This window comes from Quercus lobata, chromosome 11 (assembly GCF_001633185.2).
Source record: "Quercus lobata isolate SW786 chromosome 11, ValleyOak3.0 Primary Assembly, whole genome shotgun sequence".
NCBI classification, from domain to species: domain Eukaryota; kingdom Viridiplantae; phylum Streptophyta; class Magnoliopsida; order Fagales; family Fagaceae; genus Quercus; species Quercus lobata.
In genome coordinates this window covers 55745970-55764578 of record NC_044914.1, presented here as the reverse complement: position 1 = coordinate 55764578, position 18609 = coordinate 55745970, and the positions used below count along the sequence as shown (strand labels likewise).

At 33.8% G+C, this 18609-nt stretch overlaps 1 protein-coding gene and 1 long non-coding RNA gene across 2 annotated transcripts; one reads left to right on the top strand and one right to left on the bottom strand.

Moving 5' to 3' along the window:
- Window positions 1-596: 596 nt before the first annotated feature.
- LOC115968292 lies at window positions 597-5318 on the top strand. Its single transcript, XR_004086722.1, has 3 exons — window positions 597-1249; window positions 1348-1431; window positions 4820-5318. It is a non-coding gene; the product is annotated as an uncharacterized LOC115968292 (long non-coding RNA).
- A 12201-nt stretch (window positions 5319-17519) lies between these two features.
- LOC115967202 lies at window positions 17520-18239 on the bottom strand. The gene has a single exon (XM_031086261.1). It carries the CDS (start codon window positions 18237-18239, stop codon window positions 17520-17522), a length of 720 nt encoding a protein of 239 aa, XP_030942121.1.
- Window positions 18240-18609: the final 370 nt, after the last annotated feature.

Genomic DNA, 18609 nt, shown 5'->3' with positions numbered 1-18609 from the left:
GGGAGATAGAGAAGGAAAAAAAAAAAAAAAAAAAAAACACAGGTGTGTGGTCAACAATATGGATATGGAGGAACCTTTGGGGTTTCATTTGGTAGCACCTGAGGCTATTAACGGGGAACATGAATGTGTAAGTGTTCTATAAGAGAGCCAATATTATACCAAATGTTGTATCGATTTAGTAACTGGTACGATATATTTTTAATATCGCTCAATACTAATATACCATTTCAAATTTATCACTATTTTATATATATATATATATATATACACAAAAAAATAAAAAAAAAATAAAAAAGTCCCATACTTTTTTTATTCTAGTTTTCTCTTTCCTTGTCCCACATTTATTTTCCTCTTTCATTTATTTTTTTTACTGTTGCACGTCTGAAGCTTTTTTTTTTTTTTTTACATTAAATATCAACTTTGCTACTACCAAAAAGAACTGCATCCATTTCTACCGTCTAATGCTCCCCATCTTCCAAAAAGAACTACATCCAGGTGTCTAATGCTCCACATCTTCCAAAAATTGGCAGGCACGTCAGAGGCTTTTTTTTTTTTTTTTTTTACATTAAATATCAACTTTGCTAGTACCAAAAAGAACTACATCCATTATCTACCGTCTAACTCCACAACTTCCAGAAAGAACTACATTCATAGGCGTCTAATGCTCCACAACTTCCAAAAATTGGCAGGCACGCCTGAAGCAGTGAAGCTAGTTGCCTGCCAATCTATCAGAATCCATAGCTATCTTTTATTACAGTGCCTACCTATCTTTCCTATTTTCAAGTTTCAGCACATCATAGCTTCACACGCTATTTCTTTATAACCACACATTACCTCTTCCTCTTTCAAATTTATTTTGTCTTCACTCTTTCAATTTTTATTACATTTCTTCCCCCATTAGTTACAGATCTCTCTCTCTCTCTCTCTCTCTCAGTATCACACGATTCACACCAGTCTAACTCTTTTAACATCATTCCATTCTATTTTTTCCTTCACTTCAAACCGATTTCTAGTGCATGAATCAGTATCACCGACGCCTCTCCTCACCACCAATCGGTATTTTGTCGTCACCGGTGTGATAAAGAGGAGGCAAAGAGAGACAGAAGTTTAGTGTGGCGTGAGAAAAGGTACCGGTCCGGTATCCACTAACCGGCCGAAACAGCCGGATTTCGCCGGTATAACCGGTACGGCCGGTATTTTTTTAGATACGAAATAAGGGGTTCTTTGTACCGGTGTACTGGTCGGTACGGTACGAAATTTACTTCCTTGTTCTTCTATTTCTAAGTTATTTTTTATATTAATTTTTTTTTCTTCCTATTGCTAAATATATTTTTTTTCTGCTTTCAGTTTTTTCACGAATTTTTAGCCAGTGTGAATCAAGATGGAAGATTACACAAAATCAACTGCTTGGCTTTAGTTTTCAAGAGTGCTGTAAGAATTCTGATTTATAACCTTCTTCCTCTCCTACTACTACACTAATATTTTTATTTCAACTCTATTTAGACTCTAGTTTCACATATCTTTCTCGTCCATTGTTAATATCCCTGTGCAATATGTCTTGTATTGTCTTATTTGGAATCTTGTGCCATATTTCTTGTATTATCTTATCTCTATTTGCTCTATACAATATGCCTTGTATTGTCTTATGCCAAGATTACTGACTATTGTTTATTGCGTCTTAGCTTTTAGTTGAACTAGTTGCATGCCAGCGTGGTAATTCTTTTTAAGATGATTTCATTAAATATTTTATTAATATTATAATTTTAGTTATTAACTATTGATTTGTAAACCGTAGATTTGTAATTGATCTCATGCATAAAAAAAAATAGTATTAAATGCTAATTGACTTTCAACTCATTCACTTAATTATTAGCAATTTTGTTTCTCTCTCCTTATTTATTATTTAAAACATTATACATATATTCCTTTTGTTACCAATGACTTTCAAAAAATCCAACGCAAAAAAATAAAATATAGATAATAGTTATCGCACTCTATTTTTGTCTAAAATTTTTTTTCCAGTATTTGATTTTGACTCAATCCGACTAGGTAGTTGATCTAACGTCCCAATCCATTCATAATGTCTTTATTATAAAATTTTTAACTTATTTTTAACGTGTGTTTGTATATTTAAGTTATTTTAAACTTTGTATATTATAGATTAAAATACTAATAGTATTTTATTAAAAAAATATATTAATGCGTTGTCATCAACTTAACAAATAATTTCAAATATAAATGTTCAACGTCAAATCTAACATTGAATTTTTTTTTTTTTGAGGGAAATACAAAGTACCTTGGTCTCGTATTGTCTCTCTGAAGATTAAATTATATCTCAGATAAAAAAATTACAAGCTTGGTTAGTCATTAAACAACACTTTGCCATTTATTTATTTTTAAGGAGTCACAATTGATAAGACTATAAGAGTATGACCGGCTTAAAAGAAGGAAAAAAAAAGTAGTACGAACTCAACCAAAAAGGTATTACAAATGTATTTGTAAAGTAATTGGCAATAAAAGGAATATATGTAAAAGGTTTTAAATAATGAGAGAAAAACAAAATTGCTTTTAATTAAGTGAATGAGTTGTAAGTCAATTAGCATTTAATGTTATTTTTTTAACCATTAGATTAATTACAAATCTATGGTCTACAAATGGTGTTAAGTTACACTAGTATAACTTAAACCCATCTCTATTTATTTCGTTTGAAGAAATGACAGCATTAGGAAGTACAAAACATCTATTTACTCTAATTGCTTCTGTATATAAACGCCCCAAAATATGATAAGAATATTGATTAAATATATTCAAATACAAAATCTGTTCAACGAAAAACTCCTCTCCTATTTGCTGTTAAAATGCGGAGTTCACAAGTCCCATTAGCTAAATCTGAAAGAATATTGCAAAAGTTGAATAACAAATAAGAAACACTAGAACAAGAATGCATGGCATAAATGAGGAAAATCTCTAATATGCTCTTAGGAAGAAAAAGAAGAAGAAAAGAAATCATGAGATGAGCCACAAGTGAGAACCTAGATGGTATTATAACCCAAACTCAGACAATATGAGCCCGTTTGGATAGGCTGTTTTAAAAGCCTTAACGTGCGATTTTATTAAAAACGCAAATACGTGTGCGTTTGGTACTGTGAATTTACTAGAAATTGCGTTCTTTCAAACGCAAAATATCACGTTTTGAAATTGAAGTTCCGGCCAACTTTTTGAGAACGGCACTTAAAACGCAGATCTTGTAATACATTTTAAGGCTTGAATACCTGATATACCCTCACACATTGGCTAAATGACAAAATCACCGGCCAACAAATAACCTCACCTCCCTGACTTTCCAGCGACTACACTGTGCTCAAGGTCTCAGGCGGATGTTGGAACGGCAGTGGAGAATGTTGACACAACAAAAAAGAGCTCAATCGTTGCAATATTGAAAATGAAAATAAGAAATCACCACTCGTTGGAACAACAAGTCTACTAGCTCCTTTTTCCATGTTTGCAATAAAAAGCTGTCCATGTGAACTGTGGAGGAAATATCTAGTTTCCCTCTCTCTGCTATCTCTTTTTCACTTTCATTATTTGTGGTTGATATATATATATATATATATCTATATATATATTTATATTTTGTATAGGTTTGTGGTTGATATTAGCTTTGGGGAAAGAGAAAGTAATTGGGATTATTTTAATTTAGTTTTTGCTTTTGATAATAATACTTTTTTTTATTTAAAGAAAAGATTAGAGGGAAAGTGAATATTATTATTATTATTTTCATTAGCTACTTCAAATATGATAGGATAATATTGTCAGAATAAAGTCTTTTCCAGTTCTTTTTGGTAATTTGCACCAAAAAAAAAAAATTTAGACTAATACTATACACAAATTTTACCAAACGTTTTAATATAATTTTTAAAATTGTGTTTTCTAAACGCACATTTTAAAAACGCTTATTTTCGAACAGCTTGTCCAAACAGGCCCTATATCACTTGACCTTGCCTCAAAGATAGAATATGGGAAGGAAAGGGTTAGAGACATGTATTGTTATCCTTATTAGTTCAAAGCATAAATAAAACCGTGCATGTTTTAGTGAGGTCAAGGGAACTCAGCAAAGCATAAAGTTGGAGAAGGAGATTCTCATGAGTATCTGGTGGAGGATGGGGAAATCAGGTCAGGTGGTGTGGCTGCGAGGAAGGGATGCAAGAGCTGAGTGGCCTTCTCAAATTACTGAAAGAGAAGAAATAGAAATTTTGTACAGGATTAATCAAATTTAAAATACAGATACAGAGAGAGAAAGAGTATGTGAGAATGTTAAACATAGACATAACAAAATTAGAGCCTTTTAGAATCTCAACCAAAATCCTCAACATGGTTCATATTTTTGGATATGAACTTTTCTTTTTCTGTTAACAACTGTACATGCAAAATGATCCTGGGCACAGGTTTGATTGTTATTGCCTTGCCCTGTTGTCTTATGAATCATAACTATCTAAGCGTAGCTTTCCATCTGCTTTGTCTGTTCATTTGCTATTTCTGTTCTGTGTACATTGGACTCTAAATCTGGTAACCCAAGTTCAAATCTTGGTGGGACGGTACCATACATTTTCTTGTTAAAATAAAGTATTTGTACAGTAGCTTCAATGCAGTCACAGCTAGACACCTTGTAGTCATTGTAGTTTCAGATTCTTACAGTACGACTACTTAACATCATTGACACATTGGATTAACTAAAATGTTATTTTGATGCCATTATCTCTTTGATTATCATGGTATTTTGTGTTTAAATGTTCATTTTTTAATGTTTTTTTGTTGACAGGGATGAAATTAGTGTTCTTTTTGCAATGGTTGCAATTTCCAGCTTGGTTAGACAGAGGCCACACTTTTGCTGCTTGTGGTTTGTGCAATTATCTAATCTCTAATGAACAGAGAAATATGTTTTTAAGTAATTATATAGTCCCTACATAGACTTCTTGGTTTGTTTGGATTGTTTATTTAGAATCATTGCGGATATGGTTGTGTAATTCTATAGTTCTAAATAAACAAACCAAGAAGTCTATGTAGGGACTATATAATTACACAACCATATCCATAATGATTATGATCGACATGAATGTTTCGGTTTATGTTGACTGGTTTATTGTATTCTAATTTCTTCCTTCATGAAAATATTTTTATGTTAATAGCTGTTGATTTTGATGTTCTTGCTCATGATGTAGCCAATTCCTTAAGTCTGTAAGTTTTACTGTGAAATAATTTATGGAAAACTGCCTTATATAGAAGACAAGTTCATATAAAAATAATGATTCAAGGTCTCATATGCAAGTTCAGGACTAAAGTTCATGTGAATATGTTGCCATTTATAAGACCACTCACATTCAAGCACAACAACAACAATGACAACAAGACTTTATTGTGTCTCCTTGTAGAAAGATACAGATTTAGACACATAATGATGTACATGGAAGAGTATATGCATACAAAAGAAAAATGTAAGTGCATAAGTAGTGAAAACTGAATACGAGGTAGTCAAACATGGAAATTAACATATAACTAGTTATGAGATTTTGTTTGGCAGACCTCATCATGCCAGATTTCAAAAGCTTCATCATCATTTTCATAAACACTAATCCATAGTCTGTTGGCTGGCAATCCAAATCTATAAGCAAATTAGCATGTAATTAGTAAGTTTCTTGCCTAGCAAAACAAAATACGAGGATAAAATATACTAAATATTCTTCTTTTTTTATCAAAAAAATAATAAGTAAATGACCATAGGCTCCCTCTCTTTCTCTAGCAAGCATGTACACGCATGCAAGTAGCCTGGATAATGTTTTTGCTGCCTTCAGCCTAACAACTAGAACTTTTGCTTCAAGCAAGAGCACAATGTATAAATATAAAATTAATGGCCCAATTACAGCACAAAACTCCATGCTTACTCTATGGTTGAGAGCTTCCACGCCCATTTAATTGCTTGCTTCTTGAATTCGTCTCCAAAACTGAAGTTTCCAAGCATCTCAAAGAATGTATGATGTCGAGCTGTTCGCCCTACATTCTCCACATCATTGGTACGTATGCACCTTTGTGCAATTGTAGCACGAGGTACCTATCAGGGAACCTGAACATGATATTCAGAAGTTGTGAAAAAAATTAAATTAATTAAAAAGCACTATTCAAGAGTCTTTCATGCCATCTAAAGCATATTCTTAGAGTTAATTCACCTTCTGAGATTATGCCTTTATTTATGATTTCACTGGAAATATTTAATAAACTCATTCTTGCAATTGTAAGTGAACTGTTGATCATCTGACACTAGAGAAGCACTTGGAAGAACCTTGTGACCATGGGACACCTTTAAACCACTCTGACCACCTTTTTTTCATCTCTTTCCCGTCCTATGCTTCAACCCTCCATCCTCAGTTTTTGAGTTTAAGAGACACAAGAGCCACCGTTTAAAGCAAAAAGAGAAACGGAAGGAAAATTGAGAGTTTGAAAAAAGTGGGAGTAGGCGGGGTATTAATGTGAGTGTCTCATTTTTCTTTTTTAATGTTTTGTCTCTACCTCCTAGAGCCATATAGAGCTTACTTCTAGAGCCATATAAAGTGACATTTACAGGACAACTCATTAAAATAGTAAAAAATGGACCTCCCTCAAATCATGTTGGAATCAGATGCTCTTTCAGCGATTCTTGCTATTAATCACGGTAACTTTGAAGGTGAAGCTGGTCATTTAGTGGAAGGCATTCTGCAGACCAAGGCTTTGTTCTCTTGCTGCTCCTTTTCCTACTTGAAAAGGGACTACAACATGGTTGCTCACAAGCTTGCTCAATTTGCCAAGTCTAATCTTTGTTCTCATGTATGGAAAGGTGTTACCCCACCTTTTGTTTCTCATTTGATTGTATCTGATTTAGAGCCTCATGCTGGTGGCTCTCTGTTGTAGCCCTTTCCTGTTTTAATGAATTTATTTTCCTCTCAAAAAAAAAAAAAAAAAAAAAAAAAGCGTAGTGACTTATGCGGAACAACTCATTCATGGGAAGGGTCAAAAAAAAAATGTCAGTATTTTTTTTTTAAGTTGGAAGAAAGGGCTTTGCAAGGTAGAGTGGGATATGTGTCCATGCAAGGAAATTTACAAGATGAAAATTACAACTGTATTAGGATACAGTACATTATCACAAAAAGTTTCGAAAGTTAAGGTATCAAATCTTTCGCTAGGATTGACCGCAACTAAAAATAAATAATTTTGTGAAAATATTGTCATATTTTATTGTATTTTTGGACTTTTTAAATTAGTGTTTCTTTCTTTAGAAAAAAAATAGTGTTATTGGTATAATATTTTCATAATAAATTTTACACAATAAATTATTATTAGTTCTCATTTAGACTTACTAGTGACATTATTATTTTTTATCTACCATTAACAATTTGTCATACAAATTTTATTGTGAAATTTTTGTAAAAATATTGTATCCATAACTTATATTAAGAGAGATAATTAAAGCAAAGAATTATTTTATATATATATATATATTATCTTTTTTATAATTTACAACTCAACCCTCCACTTTTATAAATACTAATCAAACCTTATAAAAAAAAATACTAATCAAACACTCAGGGCCGTTTGGTCATAGAGTTCAAAAATTGTTGTTTAAAAAGATGTGAAAATTATAATTTAAAAAGTGTTGTTAAAATATGTATTTTTAGTGTTTATAAATAAATAAAAAAATGTGTTTAGTACCATAGTTTAAATAACATGTTTTAGTATTCAAAAAACATAAAAATGTGTTTGGTATGTTTGTTTGATTTAAAAAAAAAAAAAAAAAAACTGACACCTTTGACCGAAATAAAAAATTTTTTAATCAAAAAATATTTTTTAATGCCGCTGGGACTGTATGGGTGAGATTAAGGAGACAATACAGCTTTTGATGTCCGACCAGGTGCGCCATACAATGTTCAAGATAATTACACAATTGCCACTGAAACACTAGTTTTTGCTGTTTAAAAACAGGCCAGAGGTGATTTCAAAAATATCATTTTAAAATGATTTTTGAACACTTTTTCCAAACAATTCCTGAACAGAAATGGCATACCAAACGCACTTTTTTGTTTTTGGACACTGGAGTTCAAACTGACAAACCAAACACACTCTCAGTTTATTTAAATAATATTTTTTAAAAATTTTTACAAAACGCTTAATTTTTTCAAAAAATAAAATTTCATATTACATTTTTTTTGAAAACTTCACTTTTAAGTACAATTAAAAAAAAAAAAAAAAAAAACTGAACCATTTCAACTACACGTAATTTCTCTTTTTTTGAGGCTTTGAAGAAGAGTCAGCCTCAACACTTGTGTCAGACGGCATCATGACTTTGCTTAAATTCTCTTTAAACCATTCTCACCATCTTTTTTCATCTGTTTCCCGTCCTATGCTTAAACCCTTCGTCCTCATTTTTTGAGTTTGAGAGACTTCAAGAGCCACCGTTTAAAACAAAAGAGGAGATACGGAAGGAAAATTGAGAGTTTGAAAAAAGTGGGAGCCACCGTTTAAAACCCTTCTTTTTTTCTTTTTTAATGTTTTGTCTCTACCTCCTAGAGCCATATAGAGCTTGCTTTTACAGATATTGGAACGTGTGTGTGCCTATGAGACTGAAAAGTATAAGTAAAATTAATGGTTAAAAATTCTACTCCTTCCCATCAAAAAAAAAAAAAAAAAATCTACTCCTAGTTCTCGAGAAAGAAACGCGTGGTACAGGCATCGGTGAGATAGTAAAACAAGCATAAGTAACATTTACAGGACAACCCATTAAAATAGTAAAAAAAGCGCAGTGACTTACGTGGAACAACTCATTAAAATGGGAAGGGTTAAAAAAAAAAAAAAAAACCATGTCAGTACTTTTTTTTTTTTGGGGTGGAAAGGGCTTTAGCGGTTTAGCTAAGAATATTCAAGTTTTATATGTTTGGTAGGTATTATTTCTTTAGGTTTTTTTTTTTTTTTAAGATTTTGTCAAGTAGATTTTTTCTCCTTAGATGAAAGTGCATTTTTAATTAAGTAGTCATATAACTGAATTTAAAAAAAAAAATCTAAAAAATAGCACATATAATACTGTATCTAAGATTTTTCCTTTTATATATATATAAATAGTTATAACCTGAAACGGTATGCAATAGTATATCGAAATAGGTTGGTATCAAAACATTCCGTTGTAATAAACAAATCAAAATGAGTTCCGAAACATTGGTTTTTTTAAAAAAAAATATTTTTAATAAATATAATTTAAATTATGTTTCTTTTAGTGCTTTAGCCTCCAAAAAAAGCTATTTAAAAAAAAAATTGGACCCTTTAATTCTAATATTCATGAGATTGAAACATTAAAGAAAAATTTTATCTCAAAACACACACACACACACACACACACATATATATATATATATATATTAAATAGATAAAATTAGTGGCATAGTCATTTATGTTTTTGCAAAAAACTTATATATTTAATCTTTTGTAAATATACCACCGCACACTCTTTATGCAACGTCACTTTACAAATACAACTGCTTGTAAGGTGTAAGGGGCAAAGACTGGGGTTCAAATTTTTCGGAGGGAGTTTCATACACATATATGTACATTTAAATTAGTCTAGAGTAGAATTTCTATTTTGTATAAAAAAAAAAAAAAAAATCTCTTTTAAACATTTATGGCTTCGTTAATTGGATTGGGAAAAATTATTAGCTACTCTTAAAATACCATAAATACATACTCCCTCATCTCACATGAATTATGGGTTCCATAATGAATTTAATTTGTGGGACCCACCATTTATGTAAGAGGAGGGAATGTGTATTTATGGTACTCCGGAAGTATACAACAATTTCCCTTGGATTAGATATAGAATTGTACTTAAAATAAGCGTAGCAGCAATAAATATTGCGCTTCAGTTTTTAAATAATATATAAATACTCCTAAATTTACGGAGAGTAGAGAAAAGTAACATCAAGTTTTAAATTTCTTGTTATCACCCGTCCACAACCTACAAAATAACATTTGGAGACAACCTACAAAGATAACACACCAAAAACTAAAGGATAATAAATATACTTTTTTTTTTTTTGATTGTGATAACAAATATACATGAAATATGGTTAATATTTTTGTACATTGAGTTTATACTAAGGGCACTACCCTAGAAGCCGAGTGAAAGCTAATGTTTGTTGAGAACATTTCCATCAAGTGTGTCAAATGTCAAATATTTGGCATTTGGCACACCCAAAAAAGGATTTATGAGGTGTTTCATATGCTAAAAGTTTTAGCATTTTTAACAAACTTGCTACAGTATAATTGTAGTGATAGAATTGTACTATAGCATGTTGTATAGTTAAATAACAATTTTTTAATTATCTATTAAATAACAATTGTGCTGTAGCATGAGGTGTTTCAAATTAAATAACAATTTATACTATTAGAATTGTACTGTAAAATTGCTACGGTATAATTTTTTATTGCTATAGTTCAAAAGCTTGGTTTTTTATTTATTATTTTAATGTAGTATAATGTTAAAATAGAATATTTGATATATAGCATATTGTAAAATGATGTGCTAAAATTGATAAAGTAGTTTTTGATGTGATAAAATGACATTTGGCATAACACACCGAATGCTCTAAGGGCATTCTCATCAAAGGCGTTAAAAATGCTAAATGCTATTTTTTAGCATTTTTAATACCTCAAATCATAAAAACCAATCTTTATCAATGGTGTCAAATCTTAAAAATTTTAGCAACTTGCTACAGTAAGGTTTTATTACTAACACCTCACTGTAGACTTATGTTGAAGAAGTCTTCCAGCAAATATTCCTCACGTGTTATAAGGCTATCGATTACTCTTCATCCTCAAAAAAATGAAAGAAAAAGACATGGGTAAATTGTCATGCGGATGCAACATAGCACGTTTAAAAGTAATGATGGATTACTAGAGACTTCCGAATTGGGCAACGAGAATAAGCAAACCAGGGAAACTAGTAAAGTAGTCCATATTTCTTGCAATGTTCATTTAGACCTTTCACTAGCTCATCAAGGTTTGATTGGATACTATCGGGGCGAACCTGAAATTTACAGTTGAAAATGAACTTAAACAAGTTTTCAAAAGCCTGCACCAAACCAAATTTGTGAAGACATACTTGAAGAATGCCATCATCACTATGAAGACATACCGGAAGAACGCAATCATCACTGTCATCTTGTTCCATCCTAACAATTGCCCACTATATTTCCATTTTCCTCTCCTACAATTTTTTTTGCATAAGATTGTTTAACATAAATCTAACATAAAGGAAGGCATGATGACACTTTTGAAACTTGAATGACCAATGGAAATGTTGCTTCTTCAATAGTTAATTGGACCGATCAAAATTAATTGTTCATAATGTGATTCGACATAATTTGTGAGGATGCATCTTGACCGTCAATACTTGATTTCATGATATCTTTTGAATTCAGTGGTCTGATTGAGACCCGTGTAACTTTTAGATTTATTTCATGAGATGTAATTGGAAATCATACCATCAAAATTATAGTTTTAATTGTGGAATGTGAAATACCCATTTATCCCTTGGATGATATTAAATTTGGGTTGCAAAATGAGGTCCGTACATCATAGCATAAGCCAACCAGTTGCTCGTACTTGAACTAGGGTACAAACAAAAAAGGATTGTGTTTCGTAGGCTTTATTCATTAATGTGTGAAATGGCGATGTATCATGTTGTTATTGGAGTGAGTAAATACTAGATTTTACACCATGTTTTAATTGAATTTAAACTCTTTAATTTTTTTAGGAAAATGCCTTTCATGATCAGGAAGTATTTAAAGTAAGCCAGTTTTAATCAAATTAGGACACCCTGGGGGCAATGTTCCGTCTTCCAAAAATAACGCTGTTAGTTTCAACAAATCTGGTCTAAGGCTCTATGACTATCAGTGTCTTTGACTATTTTAATTGTCATTAATAAACATTGGATTTAAAATAAAATAAAAAAGATATGAAATGTGGAATGTGAAATACCCATTTATCACTTGGATGATATTAAATTTAGGTTGCAAAATGAGGTCCCTACATCATAGCATAAGGCAACCAGTTCCTCGTACTTGAATTAGGGTACAAACAAGGAAGGATTGTGTTTTGTTGGCTTTATTCATTAATGTGTGAAATGGCGATATGTCATGTTGTTATTAGAGTGAGTAAATACTAGATTTTACACCATGTTTTAATTGAATTTAAACTCTTTAATTTTTTTAGGAAAATGCCTTTCATGATCAGGAAGTATTTAGAGTAAGCCAGTTTTGATCAAATTAGGACCCCCTGGGGGCAGAGTTCCGTCTTCCAAAAATAACGCTGTCTGTTTCAACAAATTGGGTCTAAGGCTCTATGACTATCAATGTCTTTGACTATTTTAATTGTCATTAATAAACATTGGATTTAAAATAAAATAAAAAAAGATATGAAGACCCATTTTTCATATAACTATTGTATTGAAAGATATTTGTAAAGTGTAAAGAAGTATAAAGCAGCCAAATATGCTATATTATACTTCAAAAGCAACATATGGAGAAATAAAAATAAGTAGAAGGATGTCATGATATATAGGGTCAGGCTTAGGTTCAGTGTCCAGTGGCACTGGACCCATTGAGATGATGACATGTGTCTACTTTTGAACACGTATCACCGTCTGATTGGATCTAGTATACTGGACCTAAACCAAGTCCTGATATATATACTATTGAGGGATTATGGGACAAAAAAAAAAAAAATCCACTTGATTTTAGACTTGGTGCAATTCAATGTCATTATTATAAAAATGAATGGGCTGTCTTAACTCTTAAAACTCAAAAAAATAAAAAATTGGGGTTGTGTGAATGACAGACATAGACAATATTTGACACAAAGGAAAAAACCGTTGTGATCGCGTATTTCAAATGAGAATCAAATCCACTTTTATTGAGTTTGAATTAAAGTTATGTGTAATCAGACAGTACAAATAACAACAAAAGATCATGAAAATAATTGTGTCAATTCTCTACCAAATAGCACAAAGATAGCAAAATTAGAGCATCCTCATCAAAGATTTCATAAAATTTAGCATTTAGCATCTCATAAACCTACTTTATCAATTTTAACACCTCACTTTATAATACACCTAACATTAAAAGTTTTATATTTTTTACCACTTCATTAAAATATTAATTTTTTATTCTCATTCTCTTCTCTTTCACTACCAATAAACCCACTGCCACTGCCAACACCCATTGTGACCACTGGCCACAGCCACAGCCACCACCACCAATCACAACCTCAACCCCTAACCATAAAAATAAATAAATAAATAAAAAGTCCATCCCTTCTTCAACTTTGTAGCACGCACCCACACACATGAAAACAAACCATCAGATTCTAATTCCTTGGTCCTCCCATGGAAGACCCAATCTAACAGCATCGTCAACCGCGGATCTGGTTCCACCTCTTTGTTCCCATGGACACGGACACAGACACCACTTCCCTCCCCGTTGTCATCTTCTTCCACAAAAGCGGCTTGATTTTCCTTTCCCCTTCATCCTTCGCACTGTAAACCAAAACACAATCCCAAAACCAAATCAAACTCACCCCGATCTGAACCCACCACAAAACTGTAACCAAAACCCACCCCAACCTCTCTGATGACCACCACCCCAACAGCCCAGCCTCTCTGGTCTCAACCCCAGCCAAAAACACTGACCATGCCGACTCAAGAATGACGCCTTAAGAACACCGACTCAACCCGACCACACCCAAGACCTACAAACTCGAGATGTAGAGAGAAAGGGAAACGAAGAGGTGGAGAGAGTGAAAGAGAGGGGTTGGAAAGCAGGAGAGAGAGAAAGAGTGTAAAGGAAATAAAGAAAATATTAAAAAATAGTGGCAGCTTGCTACAGTGAGGTGTTAGTAATAAAACCTCACTATAGCAAGTTGCTAAAATTTTTAAGATTTGACACCCTTGATAAAGATTGGTTTTTATGATTTGAGGTATTAAGAATGCTAAAAAAAAGCATTTACCATTTTTTGGACTTAAATTTGATATTAATATTAATTTTAATTATAAGCTTTTTTAAAATCAAATTCAAATGATAGAATGCTTGAGTTTAAATGTGATTATAAAAGGATAAATAAGGATGGGAAAAAATTCAAGACTTATGGCACTTCCTAGCCCTTGCAAGTATCAGATGAAGGGTAAGATCATAGGTTCAACACCCATTAGATGGATGTGTAAGTAGAAAAAATATATACATATTTACAAAAAATTTCTATCTTACTTATACTGTTGAAGATTTTGTAGTGTGTTATATTGCGTTCCAATTAATTGAAGTGTATCCGGAAAATATTGAGATACTTAGGGACCTATCACTCTTACAGAAAAAAAAATTAATTGAAGCGTCTTTGGTTGGCAACCTGGGATGAAGGCAATCTTATTATTTCACTTGAAGAGATCTTCTTGGTCAGGCACATGAAGTGAATACCTTGGACATGTGATGCATCGGGTTAAAGCAATCATGCATTGCCATATGATATAGTATGTATATGTGTGTGTGTGTGTGTGTGTGTGTGTGTGTGTGTGAGAGAGAGAGAGAGAGAGAGAGAGAGAGAGAGTGTGTGTGTGCATTTTCAGTATGATAATTGTCGTGCATGTTTTGCTACTGCTAAAGGTTGAAAACCCAGAGACTATGGATGAACAAGCTGTCGGAAATGGATTGGCACATAATAGAAGTGAGGATAAGTCAGCATGTTTTTACTAAAAAGTGCCCCTAACAGTTCGTTTGCAAAGAGTGTCGTTGAAAGTACATCTATATATATAAAGACATTCCAGATTCTATCTTCGACAATGCTATTGACGCAAATGCCTCTCTCTTTTTTGATAGAAAACATGAACTGTTCATTCAACTGAAAAGAGATACTACAAGGAAAGCAAACAAATAATTGGGAGAATACACCACAAACAACTACACCCTGCCCCCCCTAATGAACCCAAGAGCCTAGAGGTATTCTTGTGCTCGCCTATTAAAATTTTTGAATTTCCTTTCCTGGGCTCTAGTGACCCTTTCTAAAATCCCTCTCATTGGGCATAAAGGGATACTGATGGGCTCATATTTAGGGGAGGGCTTACTTGTGGGTTTCGAGCTTGATAATTTTTGGGCCACAGGGGATAGCAGTTGAAAGCCCATACCCATCATTGAGAATCTTTGGGAAACACAAGAGTGCACAACAGTGGAGGGCACTGGGCTCAAGGGGCGAACCACTGACAGCATCTCTGACCAGCCACCTAGCCCTCGGTGATTTGATGAATCAATTGAGTGCTCTGTATCCAGACTCGCCAGACAAGCGCCCATTGGAGCGTGTTGGACACTTCTGATATAGTTTTGAAATTGAATATGTATTTTTTGCTTGAATTGCCCAATAAAGATTTTTATTTCTTTTCTTTTGAAGTTAATTATTGTTCCTTCATTTTCTGTTGATATATGATTTATTTTACTCTAACAATATATTAATTAATTCTTATAGCTAATGGAGCTATCTCAATTCCCAGCTACCGGAGAAGAGCTACATAAATGCTTCTTAACATTCTACTCAATAAAAGACCATAGACTCTTTCTTCTTTCAATTTAGGCTGTGTTTGGTTCATGTAAAATATTTTCCGTAAAATATTTATTTTCCGGAAATGCTATTTTTGGGAAAAGAAAATATTTTCAAATGTTTTGTTGCATTTCAAAAAATGTTTTGAAAAATATTTTCTAGAGTTTGGTTGTGTTCTTGAAAATACCATAGAAAACACATTTTCTACTTATTGCTCACATTTTCTCAGCTGCCAAACAAATGTATAATATCATTCCTCAATACAGAAACACAAAAGAATCAAAATCCAGAAAAAAAAAATCATCAAATTCGGTCAAATTGAGAGAAGAAGGAAGAGAGAGGCAACTGGGTTCGATCTAGAGGCTAGATCACACGGCGAAGGCGAAGGCGAGATCGCGCGGCAGATGCGAGATCGAGTGGCGTTGGAGTCGATCTTTGCTTGATTGGCGCGGTGTGATCGGTGATCGGCGCTGGTGTGGGTTGTCGGACTTTTGGAGTCGATTGACGTTGGAGTCGATCTTTACTTGATCGACGCTGGTGTGGGTCGGTGTTGGTGTGGCGCGGTGTGGGTCGGCGCTGGTGTCGTCGGACTGGAGCTCGGTCTGTGGTCGTCGGATTGGAGCTCGGTCTGAGGAGTGATCTGGGCTCTCTCTTCTTCCTCTCTCTTCTTTCTCTCTCTCTCTATCTCTCTCTTTGTGCGTCTGACCCGAAAATGATTTGAAGTGAAAATAGAAATGTAAAACCATTTCCAGGTCAAAGCCTCATTTTACACGGTCAACTGAAAATATTTTCTGAAAAATTTATTTTTCATACGCAACTAAACACCTACATTTACAAAAAAAGCATTTTCAAAAATGATTTGAAACCAAAACAAACACGGCCTTAATATATAAGCTATCATGTTTAATGTATGCACGGAGATTTAAAAAGAAAGAAAAAAAAGAGCTATCATGTCCAATCTGAGAACCTTCTGCACGCATGGTGAAACATAATATATAAAATGTCCGATTTGATGGGGTTGTGGGTATGCATCGTGCATGGTGGGGTCACTTGGTTGAAAGAAAGTCTAACTGTCTGAAAGTCTCAGCAAAAAAGAAAGTCTAGAGTCAAATTGCGGAATTCAAATTTCCATTTGTTAAACCATTTTGATTGGTGGATTTCAAAAGCTTTTTGGTTATGGAGAGAGTCTGAAGATCGGTTCTTGTTCTCGGTACACATTAAAGTTTTTTTTTGAAAACTCTGTAACACAGTACACTTTGTGTAAAGAGGAAACTGATCTGAGTGGTGGATTTCAATTGTCATTCAAATTCGTTTTTTAGTAGGGCTTCCACATATACTTTTTTTTTTTTTTTTGAGAAAAGGCATTGTGGTGCTTTAAATTACGTAATACCAGCTAAATCAACATGGTAAGAAGCCAATACATCGGATGGAACATCTTCCATCCATATTACACAATTTGTCAAATTCACTGCTAACTTAGCCAAATTGTGTGCAACTGTATTGCCCTCTCTCTTAGTGTGAGAGTAGGACAATTTTGAAAAACCAGTAGATAAAAATAAGGAGTCCTGCATCAGTGAGCCAAACGGAGCTAAAACAGAGGTTTTTGATTTCAAAGCCATTATCACTACTTGAGAGTCTCCTTCTAGTTCCGCATCTGCTATACCCAACTCTCTAGCAAACTCAAGAGCTTTGCTAGCAGCCAGAGCTTCAATCTCCACCGGCCGGAGCTGTTGAGGAATCCGAGTGGCCATAGATGCAATAACGAGACCCTTCCTGTCCCGAATAATAACACCCAAACCAGAGCTCTTTTCCTCAGCAAAAATGGCACCATCAAAATTTATTTTCATCATTTCCTGGACTGGAGGTTTCCATCATGTTCTTCTCACTGGTCTGCTCGGAGCTGGAGCCATTTTCAACGCCTTAAATTCTGCCCAGTTGTCGTGAGCCCACTGTGAAATGAGGTTCAGAGGTCGATGGGATGACTGAGTCCATGACTGGTTTCTCTGATGCCAGATGGACCAAACGGTGAATGCGAACAGTGCTGGGTTCCTTTGATGATCAAAAATCCAGGCCATGAGCTCACTGAAACTTGTAAAGCCTTGTTGGTTCCAGAAATTCCATGAATTACTCGTACCCCAAACGCCGTCCAACATTTTGCAACTCCACAAAGCGTGTACAGCGTCTTCATTTTCTGCCTTGCAACGATCACAACATTGTTCTGAAATAATTCTCTTCCGGAATAGATTGCACTTCGAAGGGAGGGAATTATGGCAAGCTCTCCAAATTAAGTTTCTAACTTTATTTGGGCATTCAAGAGCCCAAATTTTCTTCCAAAGCCCTTTCTCATGATCTTGCTGCACAACCACCTGATGACCAACTTCATCTTCCTTCAAAAACCGATATCCCGTCTTACAACTATACCTCCCATCATTCTCCAACGGCCAAAATAAAGAGTCTTCCGTTTCTTTTCTAGCTAACGGAATATTCTTAATTTCTTCAGCTTCTTGTGGAGCAAAAATTCCATCTATCATCTCAACGTTCCACTTCCTAGTTTCCTCATCAATTAAACAATCCACTGTGGCATCTTCCATTGTTTCCACCATTGGGGATAGCACCTTAGTTGGGTGTTTTCGGGGCAGCCAATGATGTTGCCAGATTTTTATGGATTTTCCATTTCCTACCCTCCAACAAGCACCATCTAGGATAACATCTCGACCATGTAATATACTCTTCCAAGCATAAGACCCCGAACTTGTTTCTTTAGCTTCTAAAAAAGAATGATTAGGAAAGAACTTTGCCTTGAAAACGTTGTAGAAGAGAGTTTCCTTGTTATGCAAAAGCCGCCATGCTTGTTTCGCCAAAAGGGCGTCATTAAAATGAATCAAGTCGTGAAAACCCATACCACCCACCATTTTGGATTTAGTCAATTCACTCCAACGGATCCAATGAATTTTTCTCTTA